This window comes from Lipomyces tetrasporus (genome assembly GCF_029532465.1).
Source record: "Lipomyces tetrasporus strain NRRL Y-64009 chromosome Unknown POJ06scaffold_3, whole genome shotgun sequence".
NCBI classification, from domain to species: domain Eukaryota; kingdom Fungi; phylum Ascomycota; class Lipomycetes; order Lipomycetales; family Lipomycetaceae; genus Lipomyces; species Lipomyces tetrasporus.
Window position 1 is genome coordinate 151,494 of NW_026611598.1, and position 22,382 is coordinate 173,875.

Sequence of the window (22,382 nt, forward strand, 5' to 3'; positions counted from 1 at the left end):
TGTGGTCGACATACATACCGCAAGATGTTGATATAGAATAAAATAAACAGAATAGAGCAAGAACCAATTTACTACAATATTTTAGAAGAGCCAGAACTGAGTTGATTGTGTTCCAGTTTAGACGTAGGCACACGTGAGTGTGAGTTGTGTACACGAAACCCTGCCAAAATTAACTCCCTGAAAAAACAGGGGGCGGTGCCGCCTCACTCAATGTTCAATCAAACGCTACTGCTGTCCGCCCCCCCTCGTCACATACTTGGGGGTAGTTATCTCAGGTTTATTTCTACCTTTGCTCGACGATTTATCAACACTGTTCGCAGATTCGGACGTGTGACAACTGGCTATAGAAAGGGGCCGATTCATATCAATATTCTCAAAATGCATTTGGTAGCCGCATTCACCGTACTGGCAGGGGCGCTGTTCGGTGTGGTCAACGCGAACGGGATCACAGTTGACCTGACCAATGAAGGTATGTATGCTATGCCTTGATTTCGGGGTCAATACTTCAGAACGGGCAAAAGGCTAATACTGTGCCCTTACAGCGTCGATCAAGTCGGCAGCGCGGATAGTGGCGGATGGTCTCATGAACTATTACCATGGCAATGAAACAGGCAGAATACCTGGCATTTTCGACGGAGGATACTACTGGTGGGAGTCTGGTGCTGCGTGGGGTGTATGTTGCTCCTATTTCGTCCTTGAGACGTCTTTGTTGTGCTAATCGGATCAGAGCATGTTGGATTACTGGTTCTTCACCGGTGACGATACCTACTCGGAGGTCTTCACCGACGGCATGCTTTTCCAGGTCGGCGACAATTGGGACTACATGCCGGATAACGAAACACTTTCTCTCGGAAATGACGACCAGGGCTTCTGGGGAATCACGGCCATGATGGCGGCCGAACGAAACTTCACCAACCCGGCGTCTGACCAGCCCCAGTGGCTGGCCCTCGCCCAAGCTGTGTTCAACTCGATCGCGCTCGTTTGGGACCCGCTAACTTGTTCTGGCGGTGTGCGGTGGCAGAAGTTCGTGTTCAATAACGGTTACGATTACAAAAATTCGATCTCGAACGGTGTCTTGTTCCAGCTCGGAGCCAGATTACAGAGATATACAAAGAATGAAACTTATGGAGAGTGGGCTGACAAAGTGTGGGATTGGCAATCCACTGTAGGACTGATTGATAGTGCCACGAGCTATGTCTACGATGGAGGCGACGTCGGTGACAATTGTCAGGTCCTGAACAGGATCCAGTGGACCTACAACATGGGGATTTTCATGGCCGGCGCGGCGTATATGTACAACTACACAGAGTCCGATACCTGGAAAACACGACTAGACAACTTGATCACCACGCTTAATGTTTTCCTGTACAGCGACACTAACATCATATACGAGCCTGCATGCGAACCTTCGGAGTCGTGTAACGTGGATCAGCAGTCATTTAAGGCGTATATCTCTCGGTGGATGGCTAGTACGATCCAACTTGCTCCCTATACATACGACACACTATTTCCAATCCTGACAACTTCCGCAACGGCTGCGATTAGTACATGCAATGGCGGCTCGGACGGTGTGACCTGTGGCTACTCGTGGCTAGCCGGCACCTATGATGGGAAGTATGGATTGGGTGAGCAGATGGCCGCGCTTGAGGTGCTACAAAGTCAACTACTACCGTTCTCTGTCACTCCTTATACCGACGACACAGGAGGCTCGTCTGCCGGCAACCCCAGTGCCGGAACGGGCCTGGTCAGTTCGGAATTGTCCAAAGAGGCCTCGACTACAGGAGACAGGGCGGGCGCGTGGGTCATTACGGCCCTCTTATCAGCTATCGCCATCTTGATCAGTATTTGGATGGCACTGGATGGCAAGGGTGAAACCAAGAAGTTGCAAGAATGGATCAGGGTCGAATCGAACTTCGCCTGATCCATGGTGGTTTTGCTTGATTTTGGTTCTATGCATTGCTGTCCAGCTGCGGTTGCGGGTTGCGGGATTTGGAGTCATTGTGAGTGCTTGAGTTTCCTAAACTTTGTACTATGGTATATAGTCTGTTCTGCTTTGTATATATACAATGTATAGCCATGTGGTGTCATATCGATGAGGCCGTCATGTGTTTGTCAATCTATTCGTTTCTATGTAGTCCAACCTCGCAACGTTCTCAAACAGGTGTCTAAAAAGACTTCCAATCGAAACTTTGTTCCCAGGCGTACGCAACTTTGTAGATGTCGAGCTCTCCAAACGACTTACCAACGATCTGCATGCCGACCGGCAGCATCAACGAGTCGTCCTCCCGGGACGACATCATACATATGGGCAGGCTCATTGCCGGATTGCCAGAAATGTTGAACGGCGCAGTATTAATTGTCGTGCCGATCGCCTTCGACATCTTGGTCATGATATCGTCGTCAAGCGATGACGTGTAATTTGCCGGCGACGGTGCGCACGGCGTGATCAAAACATCGTACCGGTCAAGCACGGCGTTGTATTCGTCTTTTAGTTTTCTCGCGAGATTGATCGCCTTGTCCGTCAAGCCCGGATAATTGTCCTTGATGACCTGGCCACCCAGCAACGCGTTCGTGGCCGCTGGATTCTTCAGGGCAAGCCTATCGAACATTTCCTGATTCCATTTCGACAGCGACGTGTTCAGGCCCGCGTCGTGCACTCCGAAACGAACCGGGTTCTGCCCGCCGAGGCCGTGTTCGGAGAAGCCTTGTCGGGTTGCGATCGTCCAGATCGCCGGCGCTTTGGCGTGCATGGGTACCGAGATTTCTTCGACCGTCACGCCGACACCAAGGGTCTCCAGTGCCTTGGCTGCTTGCTTGACTTTGGCGACAACTCGAGGGTCAAGGCCTGGCATGTCGAATGATTCCACGACGAGCCCGATCCTGGCGCCCTTTGCTGCCTGCTTCGGGTCGTCCTTGTAATTTGCCAGTTCGTCGACATAGCTCGGAACCGGAACCGGCAAACCGATTTGTCGGTCATCATATCCGTCGGGGCCAGCCATAACTGTCAACATCAACGCGTTGTCCGCCACTGTCTTCGTCATCGGTCCCGTGTGGTCCACGATCGCTGCCAGTGAAGCGATACCTGTGTAGGGCACCAGCCCATACGTAGGTTTTAACCCAACCAGTCCGCAGTACGACGCCGGCACTCGAATCGACCCACCCTGGTCTCCGCCAACTGCCATGTCAACTAGTCCGCCGGCCACGAGCGCGGCACAGCCACTCGACGACCCGCCGGCATTATACCCGGCCGCGTACGGATTCTGGACAAACCCGTACGCGTTCGTGAACGACGTAGGCGACATTGAAAAGTTCTCGCAGGCGCCCTTGCCCAGGACTGTCGCGCCGGCAGCCAGCACGCGGGTCACGACAGTGGCATCGTATTCCGGCACAAACCCGCCTTCCGGGATCACGTCCGTGCCTAGCAACGACGGCACCTGGCCAATGCACACGTTGTCCTTGATCGCGACTGTCTTTCCGGCCAGCAACCCGCTCGCATCCACGTCCGAGGTAGATTTGATCGTAACTTTGTATGCCCACGCGTTGTATTCATTCGTCTCGGGCCTGTGCACGTTCTCGCGCGGGAACCGGACCAAGTCGAGCGGAGGCAGGTAGTCATCCTCGGCGGCAATTGCCTTTGCTGCTTCGTCAAGGCCGGACAGCAAGACCCGGTACGCCTCGACGTCTTTTTCGGGAACCGTGACGTTGAACACGGCGGCCGTCTTTTGCAGCTGTTGGGCTGTGAATGAGCTGATAAGGTCGGTTTAGAAATGACGGTGCGTGCCATGGCGCGATAAAAAGAATACTCACATTTTTTCTGGTAAACGAACGACTGACATGGTTATTGTTTTCTATATGTATCGATTAGGTCAAAACCGACGCCATCTTCAGGACCGCCTGCAGGCCAATCTCACAGCCGGGTCGCGACGAATTCCGATAAAAAGCCGCGCCAAAGCTTATCAGGGGGGCTACAGTTTTTGGCACCACTCTGAGTTCCGTGACTCCCAAATTCAGTGACTCAGGAACAAAGGAGGATATTGACTTTTAGGCCTGCTTCCAACGAATATACTTATATTGCTCCACTTATCGTACAGACCCTGACCTATAAACTTACATATAAAATATATAAACCAAATCAATCCCTCAAACGCGTCCACCCCTTCGTGAGAACTTTCTGTACACCAATCCTTTCGTCTTCTAATACTGTCAATAAGTCCCGCATGACGACACTCTGCTCTTCTTTGGCCTCCCGTAACCTTATTCCATGGCCTCCAGTAGTAGAGTCCTTCTTCGAGCCCCCTCCTACCGCTCCACCTGCACTGGGCGAATTGCTGCCAGACCCTCCGCTCGTCATCCACGAATACCGCTTCCTGCCGCCCGAAACCATCATTGCAGCCGTAGCATTCGCAGCCCGATGCATGACCTCCTCCGTAGCATGCGCCCCTCTGGCGCTGTCATGCGCCTTGCCACTCCCGTCTGCCACTCCGGCAGCGCCACTCCGAGCTTCCAACGCGGCCTGAGCAATCTTGTACTTGTCCTCCGCCTCCTTGTCCTTAATCGCGATCTGCCGCAGTGCCTTCGCAACCTCCGACGCATTAGACATGCTATTCCCCGACTCCCGGCGATATCTAGACGTGATAATCGCCGATGTCAAAATATTGCTCAACCACTCCTGGCACGCTAGCGAAATCAACACGAGGGCATCGTTATCCTTCGTCTCGGTGACTGTAGACGGCACGGTAAATGGCGGTGGATGAATATCGTTTTCAAGGGCAACCGTAGCAACGACTTGTCGTAAAACGTGTAGATCCAAAAACGGAGTCCGTCGATGTGCGTGTAATGTGTCATCTGGGGTCATATCGAAAGTCGACAATAGTTCATCGTCCGTCAGCGTCGGAATCGGGCCCAACAATCCGCCTGGCGCGCCTGCGCCTCCTGCTTTGAACGACTGCGAACGGATAGGAATCGATGACGATAAAAGCTGTTCTTCTTCTCGGAGATCGACGCCAGCAGATAACAAAGCGTCCGAGAAATCGTTCGGGTCTTCTTTCGCTCCACCGCCTGGAGTCTGTGGAAGTGTGTTTGCCCGCATTACAGGCGTGTTTCCACCAACCGGACTCTCACTCTGACGTCCAACTGTTGACCCAGCCATTCCTGGCGAAGACGGACTGTTATAGGGTGGCAGATGGTGCAGCACAGGTGATCCCGTCGGCGTCGTCGTCGGTGGTGGCATCGAATGCGAAACCGCAAGTTTCGGTCGCTTAGCAGCCGGCATCATATCATTCTCTGGTACATTTCCGGATGGCGGCGATGGCCGCTTGGTGGTTGTGGCATTGATATTGCTGGTTGTGCTGGTCATGACTGGCGAAACCGGAGGCGGCGGCGCACCGCCCGACACACCCGGAGTCAGCGGCGGCGAGCCAGACATTGCGAATATGTCTGCAATCCGGATTGTGACTTAAACTGACAGAGTCAAGTCGTTGCAATCGAGATGAATACAGACTACTGGCCGAAAAGGAGAAGTGTGGCCGCCATGGATAAGTTGTCCAGTGTGTGTACAGGTGAGCAAATGCTGAAATTTGAACACGTGACTCGTTGTGTTTGAGTTCCTGCTACTAAACCCACTGCTCGCAGTAAGCGAATTGACATTGACGTTGCCGGCCGAAATCTGTAGAGGTGGTTTTACATATACAAATTCAAGCGGCAACGGCCTGTAATCGAGGTATTAGTTAAAATTCTTCTAAGATTCGCTAACCCCTTCTCAGGGATATCGCTCTGCTCGCCACATTGACAAGCTATCCATGCACTGAATATATATCCCGTCACTCGTTAAAAAGTCATATATTCGTGAGCGGCCCCAATTATTTATCAGATTCATTGGTGCCCGAATATCCGGTCAGGGTTGACTCGATAAGTGAAGTGGTTATAACTTAGAAATTAGTCGTTATTTCCGACATTGGGCTAGCAGCACACAGCCGCCAAGAGATGTTTGTGCGATTTCATCGCGTTCGATCCATTAGAGTCATAACGTACCACAAAAGAAAGAGATAGCGCTAATCAGTTTGACCAACATGCGAAATTTATTGGCGGAGGTAGACCGTGACAGAGTCCTGGCGTTGCATGGAACGGGGAAAAGCTGAACGCACATGGATAGATAGATTGATCATCAGTCGGAACTTGAGGATCCTGCTCCGAGAAGGCGTTAAGCCACTGGATACCAGATAGTAAGAAGCGAAATTAGACTTACGTCTCGCAGCAAACCCATATCCTATCCGATTCTTGTTCCAGATGTCTTTTAGTAATCTCTTCCCATATTCCGACGAGTTTGAGTTCCACCGGACTCCACTCCAAGAACGCCTTGGAGTTCGACCATGTTTAAACAGGCGAAATCAGGTTTCAGATGCTTTCGGATGTGAGTCGCCTTCATTAGTTGAGTACCTGGGTTTACAGGAGTGATAAGATTGAGAATAGTTGAAACGTGGAATAGTATTGTAAAATACCAAAAAAGAAGTCAAACTTAAACAAATCTAACCGCCTCTCTGTATAAGAATAATCATGGCCGCCTGTATAGCATCGATCTTGTTGCCCAGATCCTTAACCTCCTGCTCAACTTTGGTAAAAGCGATTGTTATCCGCAGCATCTGCAGGATTGCTCGTCATCGCTTGGGTCATCCGATCCAATGCGCTAGCCATCTCTGACGCTGCAGATTCGAGCCCAATATCCACAGATATTGGCACCTTTGAGTGGCGGCCCCGTTTTCTCTGATTTTTCTGTTCCGCATTATTTTCCAAAGTAGATACATCGATTGCCCCATCTGTTTTCTTGCGCACTAATTTTTAGGTAAATTCCTGATCTAACGAGTCGGCGCTTGGTTTAGCCCCCGACTTTCCAGCGCTGGCTTCGGCATTCCTCGGTTTTGAAACGAACAAGGAATAATGAATCCATCACCTGTTTCAAGTAATCTTCCACACTCATCCTATTGCTTGTCTGGCCGTGACATGGATGGAGGTCTACAACAATTCGCATGCTGGAATACGCTGCGTTCGTGCCAGTCTACTAGGGTGACATAGCCCAACCACGCGCAACAGACTACTCACAGATCGACAACCGTGGCTATAGTCCTACTCCCATCAGCGACCAATCGAGTAAACATTACGGAAAACATTTTAGGTTGGACGTCAGCTTGAATCTACTACGCTGACAACTGATATCTCTAGTAGGATGGCAGTTTCAAAGGTAATGCATGATACTCATCGGTGTATTCGCGTTCAGTCTCCCATGACTGATACCGACGAACAGACTAATTATGCTAGATTTTCCAGTAAGTGCAAAAAGTATCGGTAGGGCTGTGTCGGATGCGGATATCCGCCTAATTTGACCGTATCCGCCATCCGCCATCCGCCATCGCGAGGTTGGCGGATTTACATCCGTCATCCGTCATCCGCCATTACAAGTTTGTCGGATCCTCATCCGCCGTCTTGTCGAATAAATCCGCCTACCTATCCGCCTTGATCGGATAAATCTAAAATAATTACACTAGCCTAATTAGGTTAGAGGGTTTCCTTTGATAATTTAGCGCCAAACGTTATTTGGAAATCAAAATTTCACCCGATTCGTTAATACGACTCTCTCACCTTAAGTAAATAATAAAATAGTCAGGATTACAAGACAATGTACTTGTCAGCAAACGCGTGCGGCATCGACGATCTGCATTCTGTAAGCGCGTCGACGAGAATGTGCAATGTTCTGCCTGAGAATTAATCCAGTCTTTTCAAATCTCGAATACAAACCTCGAAATCCATAGCTAACTCGTTCGGACATTGCGATAAAATATATCCTCGCGGAACTCTAAGCGTTTCGAGAATATACACTTCTCAGCTATATTACGGTGAACTTGGACCTGACCTTAAATACTCCACATCGATCTTTCCTAATTAGGAAATTATTCGCCTTATCCGCCATCCGCCGGCGGATACGGCGGATAAATATCCGCCAATTTGGGACCTGGCGGATATTTATTCGACATCCATATCCGCCAACTTAAAATGCGGCGGATATTTATTCGAGGCGGATAATTTGGCGGATAGAATCCGCCATATCCGCCCATCCCTCACAGCCCTAAGTATCGGAATGCATGCAAACGCCATCAGACCAGACTGGATCTATTTCCAAACCCTAAATGCTGGCGGTAATAGGGCCGCTGGGCGAAGACCAAGGTGGTCACAAAAGCGACGGTGACCATCAAGAACGTACACATGCCTGCTGAAGGCATTCCCTATAGGACGGAAGAAACTGACAGCTTATATTCCATCCCCACTACTCAACAGTAATATAGAGTCTAAACACCATACTGTTCCTTTTCCCCAATACAGTCCGTGGTCTTGATTGTCGCCTACACGCAGGTCTGACATTCAGATAGTAGGCAGTTGCTGGCGCGTCAAGGGCATCACCGGCGGCGCGCTCCTAACTCTGGCTGTGGAAAAAAAACTATGAAAATGCGTCTGAACGCTGGTCAATTTCAGTAGGGGTAGGGTAATATGAGGAATATATTCATCATTCGTATTCAACCTTAAATTCTATTGGCAGTTTTTCGCATTCTCACATTGCGAATCTTATCCGTGCTCAGCCCTAAAAGTTTTCATTGGTTTTAATTTGTAATTTGCATCTTTTCATCATGATAGGGGGTGCCTCCACGCCGTAGTCCGTCCTGAATCCTCATAGTTAATATTTCTAAAATATAACTTATCCCAGCTTGCATAGCGTATAATGACTCTAGATGTACAAACTTCTACTTCTCGCGCAGTGCCTCAACGATCCTGTTCTCCATCCCTGTAATCTATCAGACAACAAAGACTCGATCTATCACACCACTGATAATGAAATACGATGCAAGAACCACACCTTCAGCTTTTCGAACTTTATGCACTTGTTTAGAATATCTTATGATTACACTCAGGGGATCTGCTCAATATATATGCCCTAGGCCTGCTGCCGGTCTCAACTAAAAGAAAACAAACGACAAAGCTGCAAAAAAGACACACGCAAACGAAGCCTCAAACCAGGAACGAGTGTGGCCTTGAGAACTATACTCTGCAAAAATATCTTGCAACATTTCATTCTCGAACTCATCTTCCGTCTTGTCGCCAGTGTACATCACGTCAATCTCCTCTAGTGTGAGTAGCGTTATCTCCTTACCCCTTACTCTATCTTCCAAATACTTGACATAGTCCTTGACTGATATTTATCAGCATTTCGGCAGCAGTAGCAACCTTGGCCCACGACCACAATATTCAACAATCTTCTGGTGTATTGTTTAAGATACAAGCCTTGTCCTGTCTACCTTGCCTAGTCCTGCCTTGTCCTTACTTCTCTTGCCTTGCCTCGCCCCGCGTTGCCTTGAACCTGAAGCATCAACCTTTCCCCGCCCAACCCAGCCTTAGCCTTCTTGTCAGCCGCGAATTCATCGAAGCTAACACGGTAGGAACGCAAGAATTCACGTTCCACCAAGACCGAGATATTTAATGGTGCCACATTGTATTGGACACCTTGGCCGGGCTGGCCAAACCCTGGGGCAATAGGCCCAGCACTGACATTAAAGGGCTTGATTACCTGGTACAAGTGGTAGTCGTAGGGATAGGGAAGCAGACCCTTGGGCCAATCCAGATTCTGAGGGGGCAACGAACGCTGCATGTATGGGGCTCCCACCGGTGAGACGAAGGTGCCATATTCCCCGCCGAAGCGATCAAGAACTACACCGACAGACAGAGTGATCGTACCGTTGATGGTGTGGTTTCTCGTGTCGAGCTGAAATCCATCGCCTGTAGGATAGATCCATGAGCCCTTGCCACTGCTGTTGTAATAGGTTTGCAAAAATGGACCGGGGCATAGGCCCCCCAAGCGATCATAAGTGGCCACCAGGGTGTCCAATGGAAAATCCGTTGGCAAGTCGTTCGGCCCCAGACGCTCATCACCACATAGATATTTTGAATCCGAAAATTTCGTGCCACGGCAATAGGCAATATAGCCATCCGTGCTGGTAGGCATGGGGCACGTCGATGTCGGCGTGCCGCCACCAACCGGGTGTGCCAGGGCTGATGTAAGCCCAACCAGCATCATCAGGGCGCCGGCTTTGATGGCTTGTTTGACCGACGGTGGATTGTGTGCGACTGGATGATGCACGGTTGCTTTTTGTAATTTAGTTGAATTGCTCGTGTCGTGGGTAAATGGAAAACCCGGAGAATTGTGATTCATATGTTGGATCATTGTTCGACTCTGCGGAGACGGTTGTCAGTTGCAATGATCTAGGTTGAGCAGCACTGTAAAAGACCCCTTTGCATTGAGCTATAAAGACCAAAATAATACACGTAAGGACAGAAGAAATAATATCGTCACCTAACATATAAATATATAAAGAACGCATAACGTTGAGTAGCACGCGCCAGTGTGCTTATCACATACTTATCACACAATGATAGTCCTCGACGCATGACATTTACTGCATAACCCTAATAATCCTTTTGACTTTGACGTACGGCATATTTTTGTCAAAAACGGTATCAAAATGACGTGCCAGGTGTCCAAAAATGTGACCAGGTAATTCGGCTGTGTCGGGAATAGATAGCCATAAGGAGCAACCAAGGTTTACGCAGCAGTTTTGCGAGAAACGTAGTAATGTCGTCCAGCATTCGTAGCGCAGCTTCTGAGCCGCAGCATAGACTGACCGTACGGCTGGACACGATACGATATCGCCGGGTTTTGCCCATATCGCATATCGTATCGCCGGCCAGAAAAGTCTGGCGATATTATCGCCTATTTTATCGCCCCCTTGGCGATATTGTATCGCCCATAGCGTATAAAATACGATGCGATATCGCCAACTGGGCGATAAAGCGAGATGACGTAGGGTAATTAATCAAACGCTACTGAAAATGTGGTTCAGCCTTGCTGCCAAACCTCTCTGCCAGCAGCCTGAATAACCCTAGATCATTGTGCAGATCTTAATGTTAGGGATCGGCACGGATAAGAATTTTTGTTATCCATATCCGTATCCGTATCCAGACAACATATAGTTATCCGTATCCGTATTAATATTCATATCCAGAAAAAAGGGGCGTATCCGTATCCGTATCCGTCATATCCATGGTATCCTTAGGAATGACAAAAATATGAATGACAGATATTGTAGCCGTCACTAATATGAAATATACCGTTCAACTGGGCTAAAAGCGCTTTCTTGAGCTTATGAGTCAATAAGACCGTCGTACAATCGTTAAGATCGATCCGGCGATCCATACATATGAACCCGGCTCACCTGGCTCTGCACATGAGCTGGTCTTATATACGTAATGGATCAGGTTTATATTCAGGATATATAAGCTGTTGTTATTGTTACGGTTTCCACATTTCGTGCCCGATTCTATTATTGCTCTGATCGACTGCCATATCTGGAACATAAGAACTAAAATTTATTATCAGATTTATAATCAAAGAAGAAATACGAAATAAAATAAACATTAGTTAATGTTAAAGCATGAATATTTAAAGAGTTCTAGTACGGTACCATTATTAACATTATTACGAGAAGGAAACAAAGAAATACAAACGGATTTTATTGCGACCTATATGAACTCTTTAAGAGAGTCAATAGTCTCATAGTCTCCCCATTCATTCTATGACGGCGCAATCCAAGCAAGTCTCTCCCCTGGCTGAACAACCGCTCACAGGCAAGTTCAGAAGCAGGGAGGGGGAGAAAATCGCGAGCAGCTCGCACCATTTGGGGATATTCACCTTTATGAGTGTGCCACCACTCAAACAGCCAGTCTTCGTTACCTTCAGTATTTGCGACGCTAATGACAGCATCGTCAAAGTACCGATCGATGTCGGACACATGCCTTGACTGCGGCTGTACGTTTTGTAACGGGCGCAATTCTGTCAATGGGTTTGCATGGTCCGACGGTTGAGCAAACGGTTGCTTAGACTGCGGCTTGTGTTCCGGCGGATAAAGCTTATGGAGAAGCGCTCTCAATTGTTCCATAAGGAAAGATGCGGCCGCTTCATCCTCAAGCTCTTGTTTCAAGAGTTCGCACTTGAATCGAGGGTCCGAAATCATTGCAATATAGTAAATATTGACTTCGTCAACGGAACCAAAGTACTTTTCGTACTTTTTTAATCTGGCTTCAACAGCTCTTACCAACACTGGGTCAGTATCTTTGAACAGTCCATCATTGTTCTTCGCATCTTGAAAGAGATCTTCTAACTCGTAGTACAAGGCTATCGACAGACTCAGCTGAGGCTTAGCCTTCAAGACCAAATGGGTAAATTCGTCAAATTTTGGCGAGTAAATTCCTTAATTGGTGAAGTTGATTCCAATCTTTCACTGTGAACGACGGGAGACCCACGGCTTCCAACTAGCATGAAGCGCTCAATCGGTTTGTATGATTCAAGACTTTCTTTCAACATCTGATATGTTGAATTCCACCGTGTACTGACATCGTATTGAATAATTTTCTCAGGAAGCTCGTCCAGCCTGCATAGCTTCTTCCATCGGTTACGTCGTTGCCGACTTCGGTCTATGCAAAGGACAATTATGCGCAACCTAGCCAAAGAAGACAGGTCAGGATCAAGGTCCTTATTGGCACTGAGATCATCACAGGCCCGATTCGCGCTTTGGATATCTCCTGTCTTCAACGCGCTCAGGATGTCGCCTACTATCAGATTGAGTACATGTGCGATGCATCTAATGTAGCTCGACAGTCCCTCGAACCGCATTACCGGTCGCTCGTTATTGCCAAATGGATTCTCAACAGTGTCGAATTTTGTTAACAGGTTTGCATATCATATTCGGGTTACAAAGAATTCCATGCTTTCAAGTTCCAAGCCATTGTTACACCTGACGGCTTGGTTTTGTCTCTGACGGGGTCCGTGGAAGGGAAATTGAGTGACTGGATCTTGTGGAGATTATCCGGGATCGAAACAAAGCTTCGCAAGATCTTACAAGCCTTGCGAATGGAATGCGAAAAGTTACAGCGCGAAGCTAAGGAGAATGAAGACGACGCCATTGAGGCGAAGGAATTCGCTGCTAGGACTCCGGAAAAGCTCAGAAATCAGCAGACTGAGATTCAGAATTTACAGACACAAATTCAAACTCTAGAGACGGAGAATACTTGGTTTCGGCAGGCTAGAGGACAGTCCACAGGCTCAACCTTGAATATCGAGTCTATCCTTAAGCCTAAAGAATTTAAGGGCACCAAGTTAAATGAAACCTGAGAACCTGACCGGTTCCTCAACAAGTTGACCATGGACTTCCGACTCTTCGAACACCAATTTCTTTTCTCTTCCTCATCGTAGGATCCTGGCAGCAGCTTTTTGGATTGCCTACAGCGATGGGCCTTTAATGGGTTCAAGTATGGATTGATGCTCGAATCGTCGCCTGTTGCTGCCTTTTACATGGTCTCTATATTACTGACAAATATCAAGACATGCTTAAACAGGCGAAATCAGGTTTCAGATGCTTTCGGATGTGAGCCGCCTTCATTATCTGAGCAACTGGGTTTACAGGAGTGATAAGATTGCGAATAGTTGAAACGTGGAATAGTATTGTAAAATACCAAAAAAGAAATCAAACTTAAACAAATCTAACCGCCTCTCTGTATAATAATATTCATGGCCGCCTGTATAGCATCGATCTTGTTGCCCAGATCCTTAACCTCCTGCTCAACTTTGGTAAAAGCGATTGTTATCCGCAGCATCTGCAGGATTGCTCGTCATCGCTTGGGTCATCCGATCCAATGCACTAGCCATCTCTGACGGTGCAGATTCGAGCCCAATATTCACAGATATTGGCACCTTTGAGTGGCGGCCCCGTTTTCTTTGATTTTCTGTTCGCATTATATTCTAAAATCCAAAGTAGACACTTCGATTGCCCCATCTGTTTCTTGCGCATCATTTTTTCTCTAATTTTAAGGGTAAGTTCCTGATCTAACGAGGCGGCGCTTCGTTTAACCCGCGACCTTCCAGTGCTGGCTTCGGCATTCACAGTATCGAAACGACCAAGATCCATCACCTGTTTCAAGTCCGTGTCTGCTTCAGCAACACCAGACCTCTCTTTCTCAGTAGTGTTGCAAGACCTTAGTGACGCGAACTGGCCGGGTTGTGATGGTATCTACTCACAGGCATGCGTTTAGGGGATCGTGTGAGATATATAGGGACCACTATAATCGTACGCTTACCTGACCGCGTGTTCCTGCGGCCCTTGGGTCGCCTCCGGTGTTCGCCTACGCCTCATGCAGGACCATGTTATATGTATAGAGCGCTGTAAACAGAGGACGTTACTTTACTATTGTTCCAACATGAAGACCGCCATTAATTAAAATCGAAGATCAATTTAGTCACCCATTGACCCCGTTATCACAGCAAATATAAGACGTAACATATAGCCAAGTATATTGCTCACACTACATTATGCACAGATTAGATTCAACACAACAGCAAATCACAGCAAAATCAGTTACCACGGGCGGTACATGACCTGTGTAACAACAATCAGTACAAGGCTAAACATTTCTTTTTACGGAACCGCATGCCGAAACCTAAACTCCGCAGTATCAACAGCTCCCTCTTCCAGGTAATCCTGAAGAAGATTGGCATTGAAGCCTATTGATACTTGTTGAATGCCCTCAATATCCTCTTGACCAAATGGAAGTAGATCCTCAATAGTGAGACCTACATCAACAATGCCGCCTTGCAGTACCATATGCCCATTCTCAACCACTTGCTATTGAAGTTGTTAGTACCGCCTCTCAATACAAACATGTCTTGTTGTTTCGCTCACAATTCTTGGGAATTGATTTACCATGCCAGTAAGCGGATCTCGTCTAAATATCTCGATAAAAGCCGATTCCAATGACCCAAACCAGTTGTGCCCACGGTAGGGGTAAGGCCCAAACGGCTGATTGCGCCCAACCTCTACGATAGCATCGTGAAATGGATTCAGGTCATTGGCAACAGAAAATACATTCATGTCTTGCCGTCTAGGATAGCGGAATCTTGGAGTTTCGTTAAGCGAGAGAAGAATCACGATAATACTTGAGGCCCCCATCGGGTTTCTTAACTGACTCGCTGGATTCGTCGTCATTACGAGCATTACAAGTCTCGTCAAAAAGAGGTCTCCAACGGTTACCGAGCCCGTCCCTGCCTTGGTTAGTGAGTTCTGTGCGCGCCCCGTTTACAATCCATTCCTGTAGAAATTGTGCTGCATTCGCATGCAACGATGACTGACAAGTAATTATTGTCGCCGTTGAATCTTTGGAAGAGTATTCGACACGGGGATAACTGCTAGTAGAATTATTGCTGCCGTCAGCAGTTACATTTCGCGGTAATATACCTTTCCTCGTGGTAGCGTTTATGTGCCTCCTCTTGCAAGGCTAGAAAGCAAGTGAAAGGGAGGCGGGTATCGAGCCTTTGTTCCGGTCCATTCGCGATCAAAAAGTCAAGAGCGTTTTGGTATTCCTTTTTCTCAAAAAAACTGAGATCCATTTGCGAAATCGAGGGCTGTTGTAGTTCCTTGGAGGGAAGTGCATTTCTCTGTGATCTTTTGCGTCTTCTCTCGTGCTGTTTGGCTGAGATCGACAGATCATTATCCTATACGGCCGCGTTTCGTCGTTCCACGCGTCCTTGTGATCGCCGCCGTAACGTGAGGTACCCGAACGCGACGAGGATGCTGTTTACCATAAGTACTCATGATAGATGCTGCAAAAGAAGAGGTGGAAGCCAGAAAGAACTAAAGTGACGCATGACTATGCTGTATCTTACGACATCGTGGTGCTATTATTATTAGCAGTTACCAGAGTGCGCAACAATAGACGCCCATGGCCCGGCGCTTAGGAGCCTTGAAGGTCACGTGCACGTGCACCATGGTGCTTCTAACTTCAGTGTGTTTAGTTACCCGGTCTCCTACAAAGGCCTCGCAATACAGTAATTGGGTGACTAGCTGAATGCATTAGTCACATCGATGGTGCTATGTAGTTAAGTCGAGCGCCTCAAAACAAATCAAAGCCTGATTTCTCACCCGATGGCTCGCTCGAGTATGTGAAGTAGCCTTGTGAGGAGTCGCTGCAGCGGTTGGGTATCGAGACGATTGATCTATTTTACCAATATCGATGGATCAATCACTTCCAATTGAAGTGACTGTCGGTGCAATAGGGAAGCTAGTCAAGGAGGGCGACGTAAAGTATCTTGGCTTGTCAGACTGTTCTGCAGCAACCCTTCGACGTGCCTACACAGTGCATCCCATCACAGCGGTGCATATGGAGTACTCACCCTTCGCGATCACGAGGATAACCCTGAAACTCTTATATTATTTCTTATCGGAGCCAAAGATGGATGTCGGAACCGCGAATGACAAACTATACACATAAGGAAGAAATCAGAAACAGCCCAAATAGCGTAAAGCCCCAAAAAATCCTCGGCACAACACACACGCACTAAGAAAACCCAAAGAACAAACCACAACATGCGCGCAAACAATGACGAGGCGGCGCCGGCGCTGATGCCCGTTCCGGACACGCCGCACAACCTTAAGTCCCCTAACCGCATGGCACTATTGTCCGAGCTCCCGACGTTCATTACACTTATCCCGGTTGACTCAAAAGTCAGGAGACTATTCAGGACAGCAGAAAGTTCTTACACCATAATATTATTCTCTGAAGGGACATATATTGTTACTCTTTTTCCAGGGAGCGTAACATAGAGCGCAAACCCATCACTTCTCACAGCTGGATCACATCGATGGAGTGGTGGGCCCAAAGAGTTCACAGAGATAGTCTGCAATTGATGATATTCCTGCTTTCGAATATTTCAAGGGGCGTATGTGGAAGCGCGCTCGGCGCGGAAGTGCGCGTAATTACGGCACATGACGTCATATCCTAATCAAGACATTCCCGAGCGTGGTCGTTGTCCGGCCATTCATTCTCCACCGCGAGACAGAGCCCCGAATTCAGTTTCCTTTGCGTAAATCCGACTAGTCTTCTCGGTGAGTTCTTAACGATGATCCCCAATTAATTAATTTATTAAACTTGTATAAACTCGATACTGCGCTCATGGCCCTGGTGCATCATTCTCTGGCTATCTCCAATAAAGTAATTGGAAATCTGACGCTATTTAGGGGTCGTTGGCAATATCCCCAAGGAGCGAATGACTTGTTGGGTTTCCCAGCCCAAAAGGCTGCGGGTCGGAGCAATGGCGCTAGGAAGCGCTCAACTCCAGGCTCTTTGCTGTTGCAACAAGTGGAGTACCATCATTTGTCCGCTCACTTCACCACAGTAATGATATTCCACATTCGTTGGGTCCACTACGGGATCCAAAATTACACATACAGATCGGCCCAAGGTCGCCAATTAAATGTCATATTATCTTTATCTCTATTGAAAACGATCACAAATCTAAACCAACGGCCCAAGCATTTTGATATCCCCTTTTAAAAACCTGGAAAAGATAACAATAGTTATTTGAATAATCGAACATTAAAAACCTACATAGAAAGCATCAAAACAGTAGCCACAACGACAACAAGCAGTGCCGACGAAGCCTTCAAGGCCGAGCTGCCGTTCTCGTCAGAAATCGGCGTGGTGCTGTTGGTGCCAGTATAATTCGACGGTTTCATGCCACAGGTATGGTTCTTGTACAAAGTAGCCGTGTCCATAACAGTACCGTTGCCAGAAACGATGAATTCGTGTGTCATGTGCGTGCAGTTGTGGAACGTGAGCCTGCTCCATCCGTAGGTAGTATCCTGAATGAAGCGGACGTAGTCAGGCAGCGGCTCGTCGTACGTGTCAATACCATCGTAGTGACCGCCGGCTCCGTTCAGGATATACCATGGCGCGGAAGGATTGTCGAGCTCGTTCGGGTCAGCAACGCCGTTCGCGATGGGGGCATTGCGCTCATAAAAGTGGATATGGAGTCCACCTAGTTGTCAAGGTCTTCGTAGAATAGCCTGCAACACGACAAAACACTGCAGAATATATTATAGATATACATTATACACAAGAAAAAAAATTACAAGAAAAAAAAAGCGAGAAAAGCAAGAAACTGTCCTATCTTACACTCTGACCACCCAACTGCATTATCTTACACGTCTCCACCACTCAACTCCGCGAACCTGTCCTGGATGGACCGCCATGTGGGTTGGTCAAACAGAGTTGCCCAGTGGGTAAATCTGTCTGGCGAGGTGATGCATCGTACGATGGTAATCGCGTGGACAACGGAGGTCTGGTTATATGCCGTGGCATTGCCCTTAAAGGGACTCAACTTCAGTCCAAAATGTCGAATGACGTTGCGGACTTCAGTTTTGACTGCCACTTTACTGGCGAGCAAGGTATCCGGCGTCTTTTCTCGAAGAGCACCAAACTGTCCACGGAACGGAGATATGCACCGATCACAGTACTCCTCTCCGGTAAGTTCCGGAAGCGTTACCTTCGTTAGGGAATAGACACCCCTCAGCGTCGACTCGGACAAAGCCGAGTGAGTCTCAGAGGTCGAGGCAATACTCCACTATCGACACTCTATCCTGATGGGATGGTGGATAGCTGGACAGCTTGCGCCGTTTCCAGAACCGCTTATCGTCCCCGCCATCCCCCCGCCTCGCACAGGCAAGATCCAGGATGGCGACCAAGTCGACGAACGACGACATTGTCCCGTGGACAGACGATGGCGTCGTCGGCAAGTTGCTCCCGTCGCTTGCGAGACAGGCGGCAAGGTCACCTATATGAATTGGTAAGCAGGTCTTAAATGGGGTCTGGAATAAAACTCACGCTCTGTCTGCGCGTCCTTCACATTGTCGGCCAATGTCCCGACCGACTTCATGTGCGACTCCGCCACGTTGCCGATTTCGTCTATGAGTTCCATAAAGTCGTCGGCATAGTTCTCGTCGAAGGTCAGCCACCATCGCTTGATCGACGAGCTTGCAAACGTCTTGGTAAACTCGGTTACTATCTGGACAGTAATGCCTTCATCCTCGAGCTCGCCGATCAAGGCCTTCTCATCCAGCTCGACGATCTGCACCTGGCTCAACCGGAACTCCGTCTTATGAAGCCAGTAGCCCCGGTTGAAGGTGTCGGCCTGCTCACTCTTGAGTGGCACATATATGGTCTTGATCGTATTCACGAATTCGGCACCCCACCTTGCGCCTGACTTTGGATTCCACGCCTGCTCGATGTCAAACTGCAGACGTCGCTTGCCTGCTCGCTTTGAGTCGGCACCACCGGCCGGAATCCAACAGAATTTGTATTCTGCCATGTGGGCCCGTCCGATGTACCGCAGTCTCGAGGTGAACCGAAGTTCCTCACGAAACGACAGCACGCCTCGAAACAGGAAGTCGAAGGAGACACTAAAGTATCTGTCAAGACTGTGACCAGCCTGCAGGACACTTGTCGTGATCAGCACATCGACGTCTTCAACATACGCGTTAGGACGCGCAAGAAATCTTGCGATCCAGGCGTTGTCCTGGACACCGGCCCAGATACCTTTGACCCTGTCAGCGGCCAAGTCTCCGAACCTCTGCCGTGCAGTTGTGCGCAACAACGACGAGCAAGCTGGCGTGTGCAGCCTGCATTGTGAAAACGACCGTAGGCATGGTCGAGCGGCCAGTTGTGCGGTCGAAGTGGTTGACATACCAGCTAACAAGGTACGCAGTTAACGTCCTCATTCCGCTGTTGCGCGAAGTCAACACCTTCATAGGATGAAGCACAACGGGCGCGCTCACCTTACCGCGTACCACATCGCGACTGCCGGAGTCGGCCCAAGGTCCATGCAAGACATGTAGAACGCGATTGTGTTCTCCGGGATGCGATGCTGCATGCAGAGTACCCGACGCGCGTCCTGAAGAAGTTGCTGGAATGTCCGCAAGACCTGTGGGAGCGTTGTCCTGATTGTACCAGCGAGCAAGTGATACTCGACGAAAAAAAATTCCTTAATCACGATTAGGTCGTACTTCTCGAGCCCTGGACCCAGTTTTGCAACACTGTCGAGGCAGACCACACACCGTCTCCTCCGGTCTCTCGACGCCGGACTCTGGGGGCGCGTCCAGGTAGCAGTCCAGGTTGAGTTGCTGAGAAAGGTAGCGCGCCAGAGACTGACGAAACGTTACTGACAATACAGATAACGCCGGATTCGCCTTGAGGTGCTCCCTGACCGCATGTGTCTTGCCGGTGCCCATAGGCGCGTCCAATAAATAACCACAGCCGATAGTTACCAAAAGAAAATATCCTGTTGCCCTTCCCAGTTGATCTTGTGGTTGCCGCCGAGATGGACCATCTCGTCTCTCTCCGCAACGAATCCGTACTGATCCGCACATTGGATGACTACAGTGAGCGTACTGCAATTGAAGCAGTAAACGACAATCTGGCCATTCACGCGTTCAATACACGGCTGCACTCGGATCGCCGACGCCGCAATCGAGTACCCATTTGCCGACACTGCCAGCCGTCCTGTCCACCGTCGTCTCGCACAACGGGCAGTAGACAACCTGGCCGTCTGTGAGGTCGCGGCACAGGACCTTTCTCCCAGTGTCTAGAGCAATCTGCTCATCGTCGTCGATCATGTTGTACCCAGCGTCGGAGCGAGTTGGCACATCTCGCGCTCTGACGACTGCAGCATTGTTCGCTGGCTCGAGTTGCTCGTCGGCCGGTTGGAACATCCTTGCGTCAGCGCTCATGTCTACACGCTGGTTTTCTGGATCTCTGTATATGTCCCGCTGAGCGCGATGAACAGATCGCAGCGGCATCGCGGGATGTGGCCGGACGGATAGGAGTGAGTCCTCGACCAGTTCGGACTTGATCGTTCACTAACAGGAGAACAAACTCGCGTGTGTTCCGAACCCTAACTTGAAACACGCTAGTCCTATTGTGGTTACTTTGCCAATAACCCTGTTAAGCTGTAAATGGTAACGGCTGAGAGTAGCAAATGAGCCATTGTTATAATACGGTAATGACCCATAGAATTTTGTACAGTGGTGTTCTAAAAGTCTGAAACCCTCTACCTACCCGCCTAAGCGGGAAACGAGTTTCAAACTTTTGGAACACGACTATAGAATCTTCCATGCAAACAGCCCAAACAGGGGAGGGCCTGACGATCTTGCCAAATCTGGCTTTCTTTCCCTTACTTTCGTCGCGAGCAGCCTTCGTTCACGCCCGACTTACCTGATGTTTGAGGATGGCGGGGATGGAGGACAGGACCGTAGAGGCGGAGTCCAGGAACTCCATATTAAGGTTGTACTTAGTGTCCATATTGGCACACTAACAGATGTTCGTAGGGAGGGTCTAAGAAAACTCGCTAACAAAATAGCTGTACTGCTGGAATCAATAACTAAGACTGACTCGACAGCGCATACATCGACGTCAGGTGCCTTTCGCACCCTTCCTCTTTTACTTCTTGATAGGTGTCTATAGAACCCCGATTTAGTGAGTATCACTAACCCTGCAGTGGTCACTTAGGTCGAATAACCTTAGTGAGGTCGACTAAAACGCCTAGTGACGTGGTCACTAACTAAACTAGTCTTTGTGAACTAGAATAAAATGTCTGGCTTCACTGAGTCTGGTGTACCACTCACTACGAGAGATGAGTATGCCTGCTCAGTCCAAGGTAGACAAACGGCTGTTCTGACAGGTAAGAGGCAAAGCCTGCTAGTTCGCTGAATTTATTTGGATTAGTTATCCACAATAAATTTAGAGAGTGTCCCGGAACGACTACCGTCTCTTTATCCCGGTGACCTAAGTACGTAGAGGTTCTCACAGAGTGTAGTCACCTGTCGGTACGCAAATTTCCAAGCTAAGGAAATTAGGTGATGTCCGGTTGGGAGTTTAGACTTAGTCACTAATAAATAATTGGTTGTCACTAATGCTCTTAGAGCTAACTAATGACTACTATATGGAAGATTGATTTTGTTCAATGGTCTCCCATAAGGGGGACAACTGGTAGGTGTAGACACCCTCCCAATCGCCACTACACAAAAGGATTATTTTGTGCCCAAATGGTACCCGTGCATTGCATACATTATAACGACGTATATAGTCGTTTGTTAGGTACCTGAGAACCCGAAAATGAGTGTCAGCCACCTGCCTCAGTGAAAACTCGGCCGTCGTCGATGCAACTAGCTAACATGACGTAGGGTCACATGACCCACGCCATTTAGCTGGCACCACGACACCCTCAATTTTCAACATTACCTACAGTCAAAGGCTATGCAGGTACCATAGCGCACTGACATTAGTAGAATAATATGCTTGTTTGTTCCATGGCTTCTGTTCTCCGTTGCAATGTTCATTCGTTTACAGCTTCCGGCGATATCCACTAAAGCTAACACGAGCCAAAGATGGCTCATTGTAATTAGAGA

At 48.6% G+C, this 22,382-nt stretch overlaps 8 protein-coding genes across 8 annotated transcripts; 2 read left to right on the top strand and 6 right to left on the bottom strand.

Annotated features, from left to right (window-relative positions):
- Nucleotides 1–237: 237 nt before the first annotated feature.
- On the top strand, nt 238–2,071 carry POJ06DRAFT_247582 (glycosyl hydrolase family 76-domain-containing protein). Its single transcript, XM_056186914.1, has 3 exons — nt 238–469; nt 543–673; nt 728–2,071. Exons 1-3 carry the CDS (start codon nt 379–381, stop codon nt 1,919–1,921), a joined length of 1,416 nt encoding a protein of 471 aa, XP_056045122.1. The 5' UTR covers nt 238–378; the 3' UTR covers nt 1,922–2,071.
- POJ06DRAFT_247585 (amidase signature enzyme) lies at nt 2,072–4,066 on the bottom strand. The gene is made up of 2 exons (XM_056186915.1): nt 3,808–4,066; nt 2,072–3,747 (listed from the first exon to the last, which is right to left on the bottom strand). The coding sequence occupies exons 1-2, from the start codon at nt 3,834–3,836 to the stop codon at nt 2,166–2,168; spliced, it is 1,611 nt and encodes a 536-aa protein (XP_056045123.1). The 5' UTR covers nt 3,837–4,066; the 3' UTR covers nt 2,072–2,165.
- POJ06DRAFT_247588 (transcription initiation factor TFIID component TAF4 family-domain-containing protein) lies at nt 4,047–5,620 on the bottom strand. Its single transcript, XM_056186916.1, has one exon. It carries the CDS (start codon nt 5,423–5,425, stop codon nt 4,133–4,135), a length of 1,293 nt encoding a protein of 430 aa, XP_056045124.1. The 5' UTR covers nt 5,426–5,620; the 3' UTR covers nt 4,047–4,132.
- A 3,379-nt stretch (nt 5,621–8,999) lies between these two features.
- Nucleotides 9,000–10,558, bottom strand: POJ06DRAFT_69198 (uncharacterized protein). Its single transcript, XM_056191405.1, has 2 exons — nt 10,457–10,558; nt 9,000–10,270 (listed from the first exon to the last, which is right to left on the bottom strand). The coding sequence occupies exon 2, from the start codon at nt 10,259–10,261 to the stop codon at nt 9,344–9,346; it is 918 nt and encodes a 305-aa protein (XP_056045125.1). The 5' UTR covers nt 10,262–10,270; nt 10,457–10,558; the 3' UTR covers nt 9,000–9,343.
- Nucleotides 10,559–12,814: 2,256 nt separating this feature from the next.
- On the top strand, nt 12,815–13,586 carry POJ06DRAFT_247599 (uncharacterized protein). Its single transcript, XM_056186917.1, has one exon. The coding sequence runs from the start codon at nt 13,004–13,006 to the stop codon at nt 13,262–13,264; it is 261 nt and encodes an 86-aa protein (XP_056045126.1). The 5' UTR covers nt 12,815–13,003; the 3' UTR covers nt 13,265–13,586.
- A 749-nt stretch (nt 13,587–14,335) lies between these two features.
- On the bottom strand, nt 14,336–15,737 carry POJ06DRAFT_299658 (uncharacterized protein; the record flags this gene model as incomplete). Its single annotated transcript, XM_056190693.1, has 5 exons — nt 14,336–14,771; nt 14,829–15,042; nt 15,083–15,346; nt 15,381–15,637; nt 15,699–15,737. The coding sequence occupies 5 exons, from the start codon at nt 15,735–15,737 to the stop codon at nt 14,565–14,567; spliced, it is 981 nt and encodes a 326-aa protein (XP_056045127.1). The 3' UTR covers nt 14,336–14,564.
- Nucleotides 15,738–17,410: 1,673 nt separating this feature from the next.
- On the bottom strand, nt 17,411–18,173 carry POJ06DRAFT_288489 (Iron/zinc purple acid phosphatase-like protein C-domain-containing protein; the record flags this gene model as incomplete). Its single annotated transcript, XM_056190300.1, has 2 exons — nt 17,411–17,959; nt 18,128–18,173. The coding sequence occupies 2 exons, from the start codon at nt 18,171–18,173 to the stop codon at nt 17,526–17,528; spliced, it is 480 nt and encodes a 159-aa protein (XP_056045128.1). The 3' UTR covers nt 17,411–17,525.
- Nucleotides 18,174–18,521: 348 nt separating this feature from the next.
- Nucleotides 18,522–21,276, bottom strand: POJ06DRAFT_236355 (uncharacterized protein; the record flags this gene model as incomplete). Its single annotated transcript, XM_056185894.1, has 7 exons — nt 18,522–18,754; nt 18,805–19,598; nt 19,666–19,916; nt 20,034–20,352; nt 20,416–20,822; nt 21,034–21,168; nt 21,190–21,276. The coding sequence occupies 7 exons, from the start codon at nt 21,274–21,276 to the stop codon at nt 18,522–18,524; spliced, it is 2,226 nt and encodes a 741-aa protein (XP_056045129.1).
- Between the last annotated feature and the right edge of the window lie 1,106 nt (nt 21,277–22,382).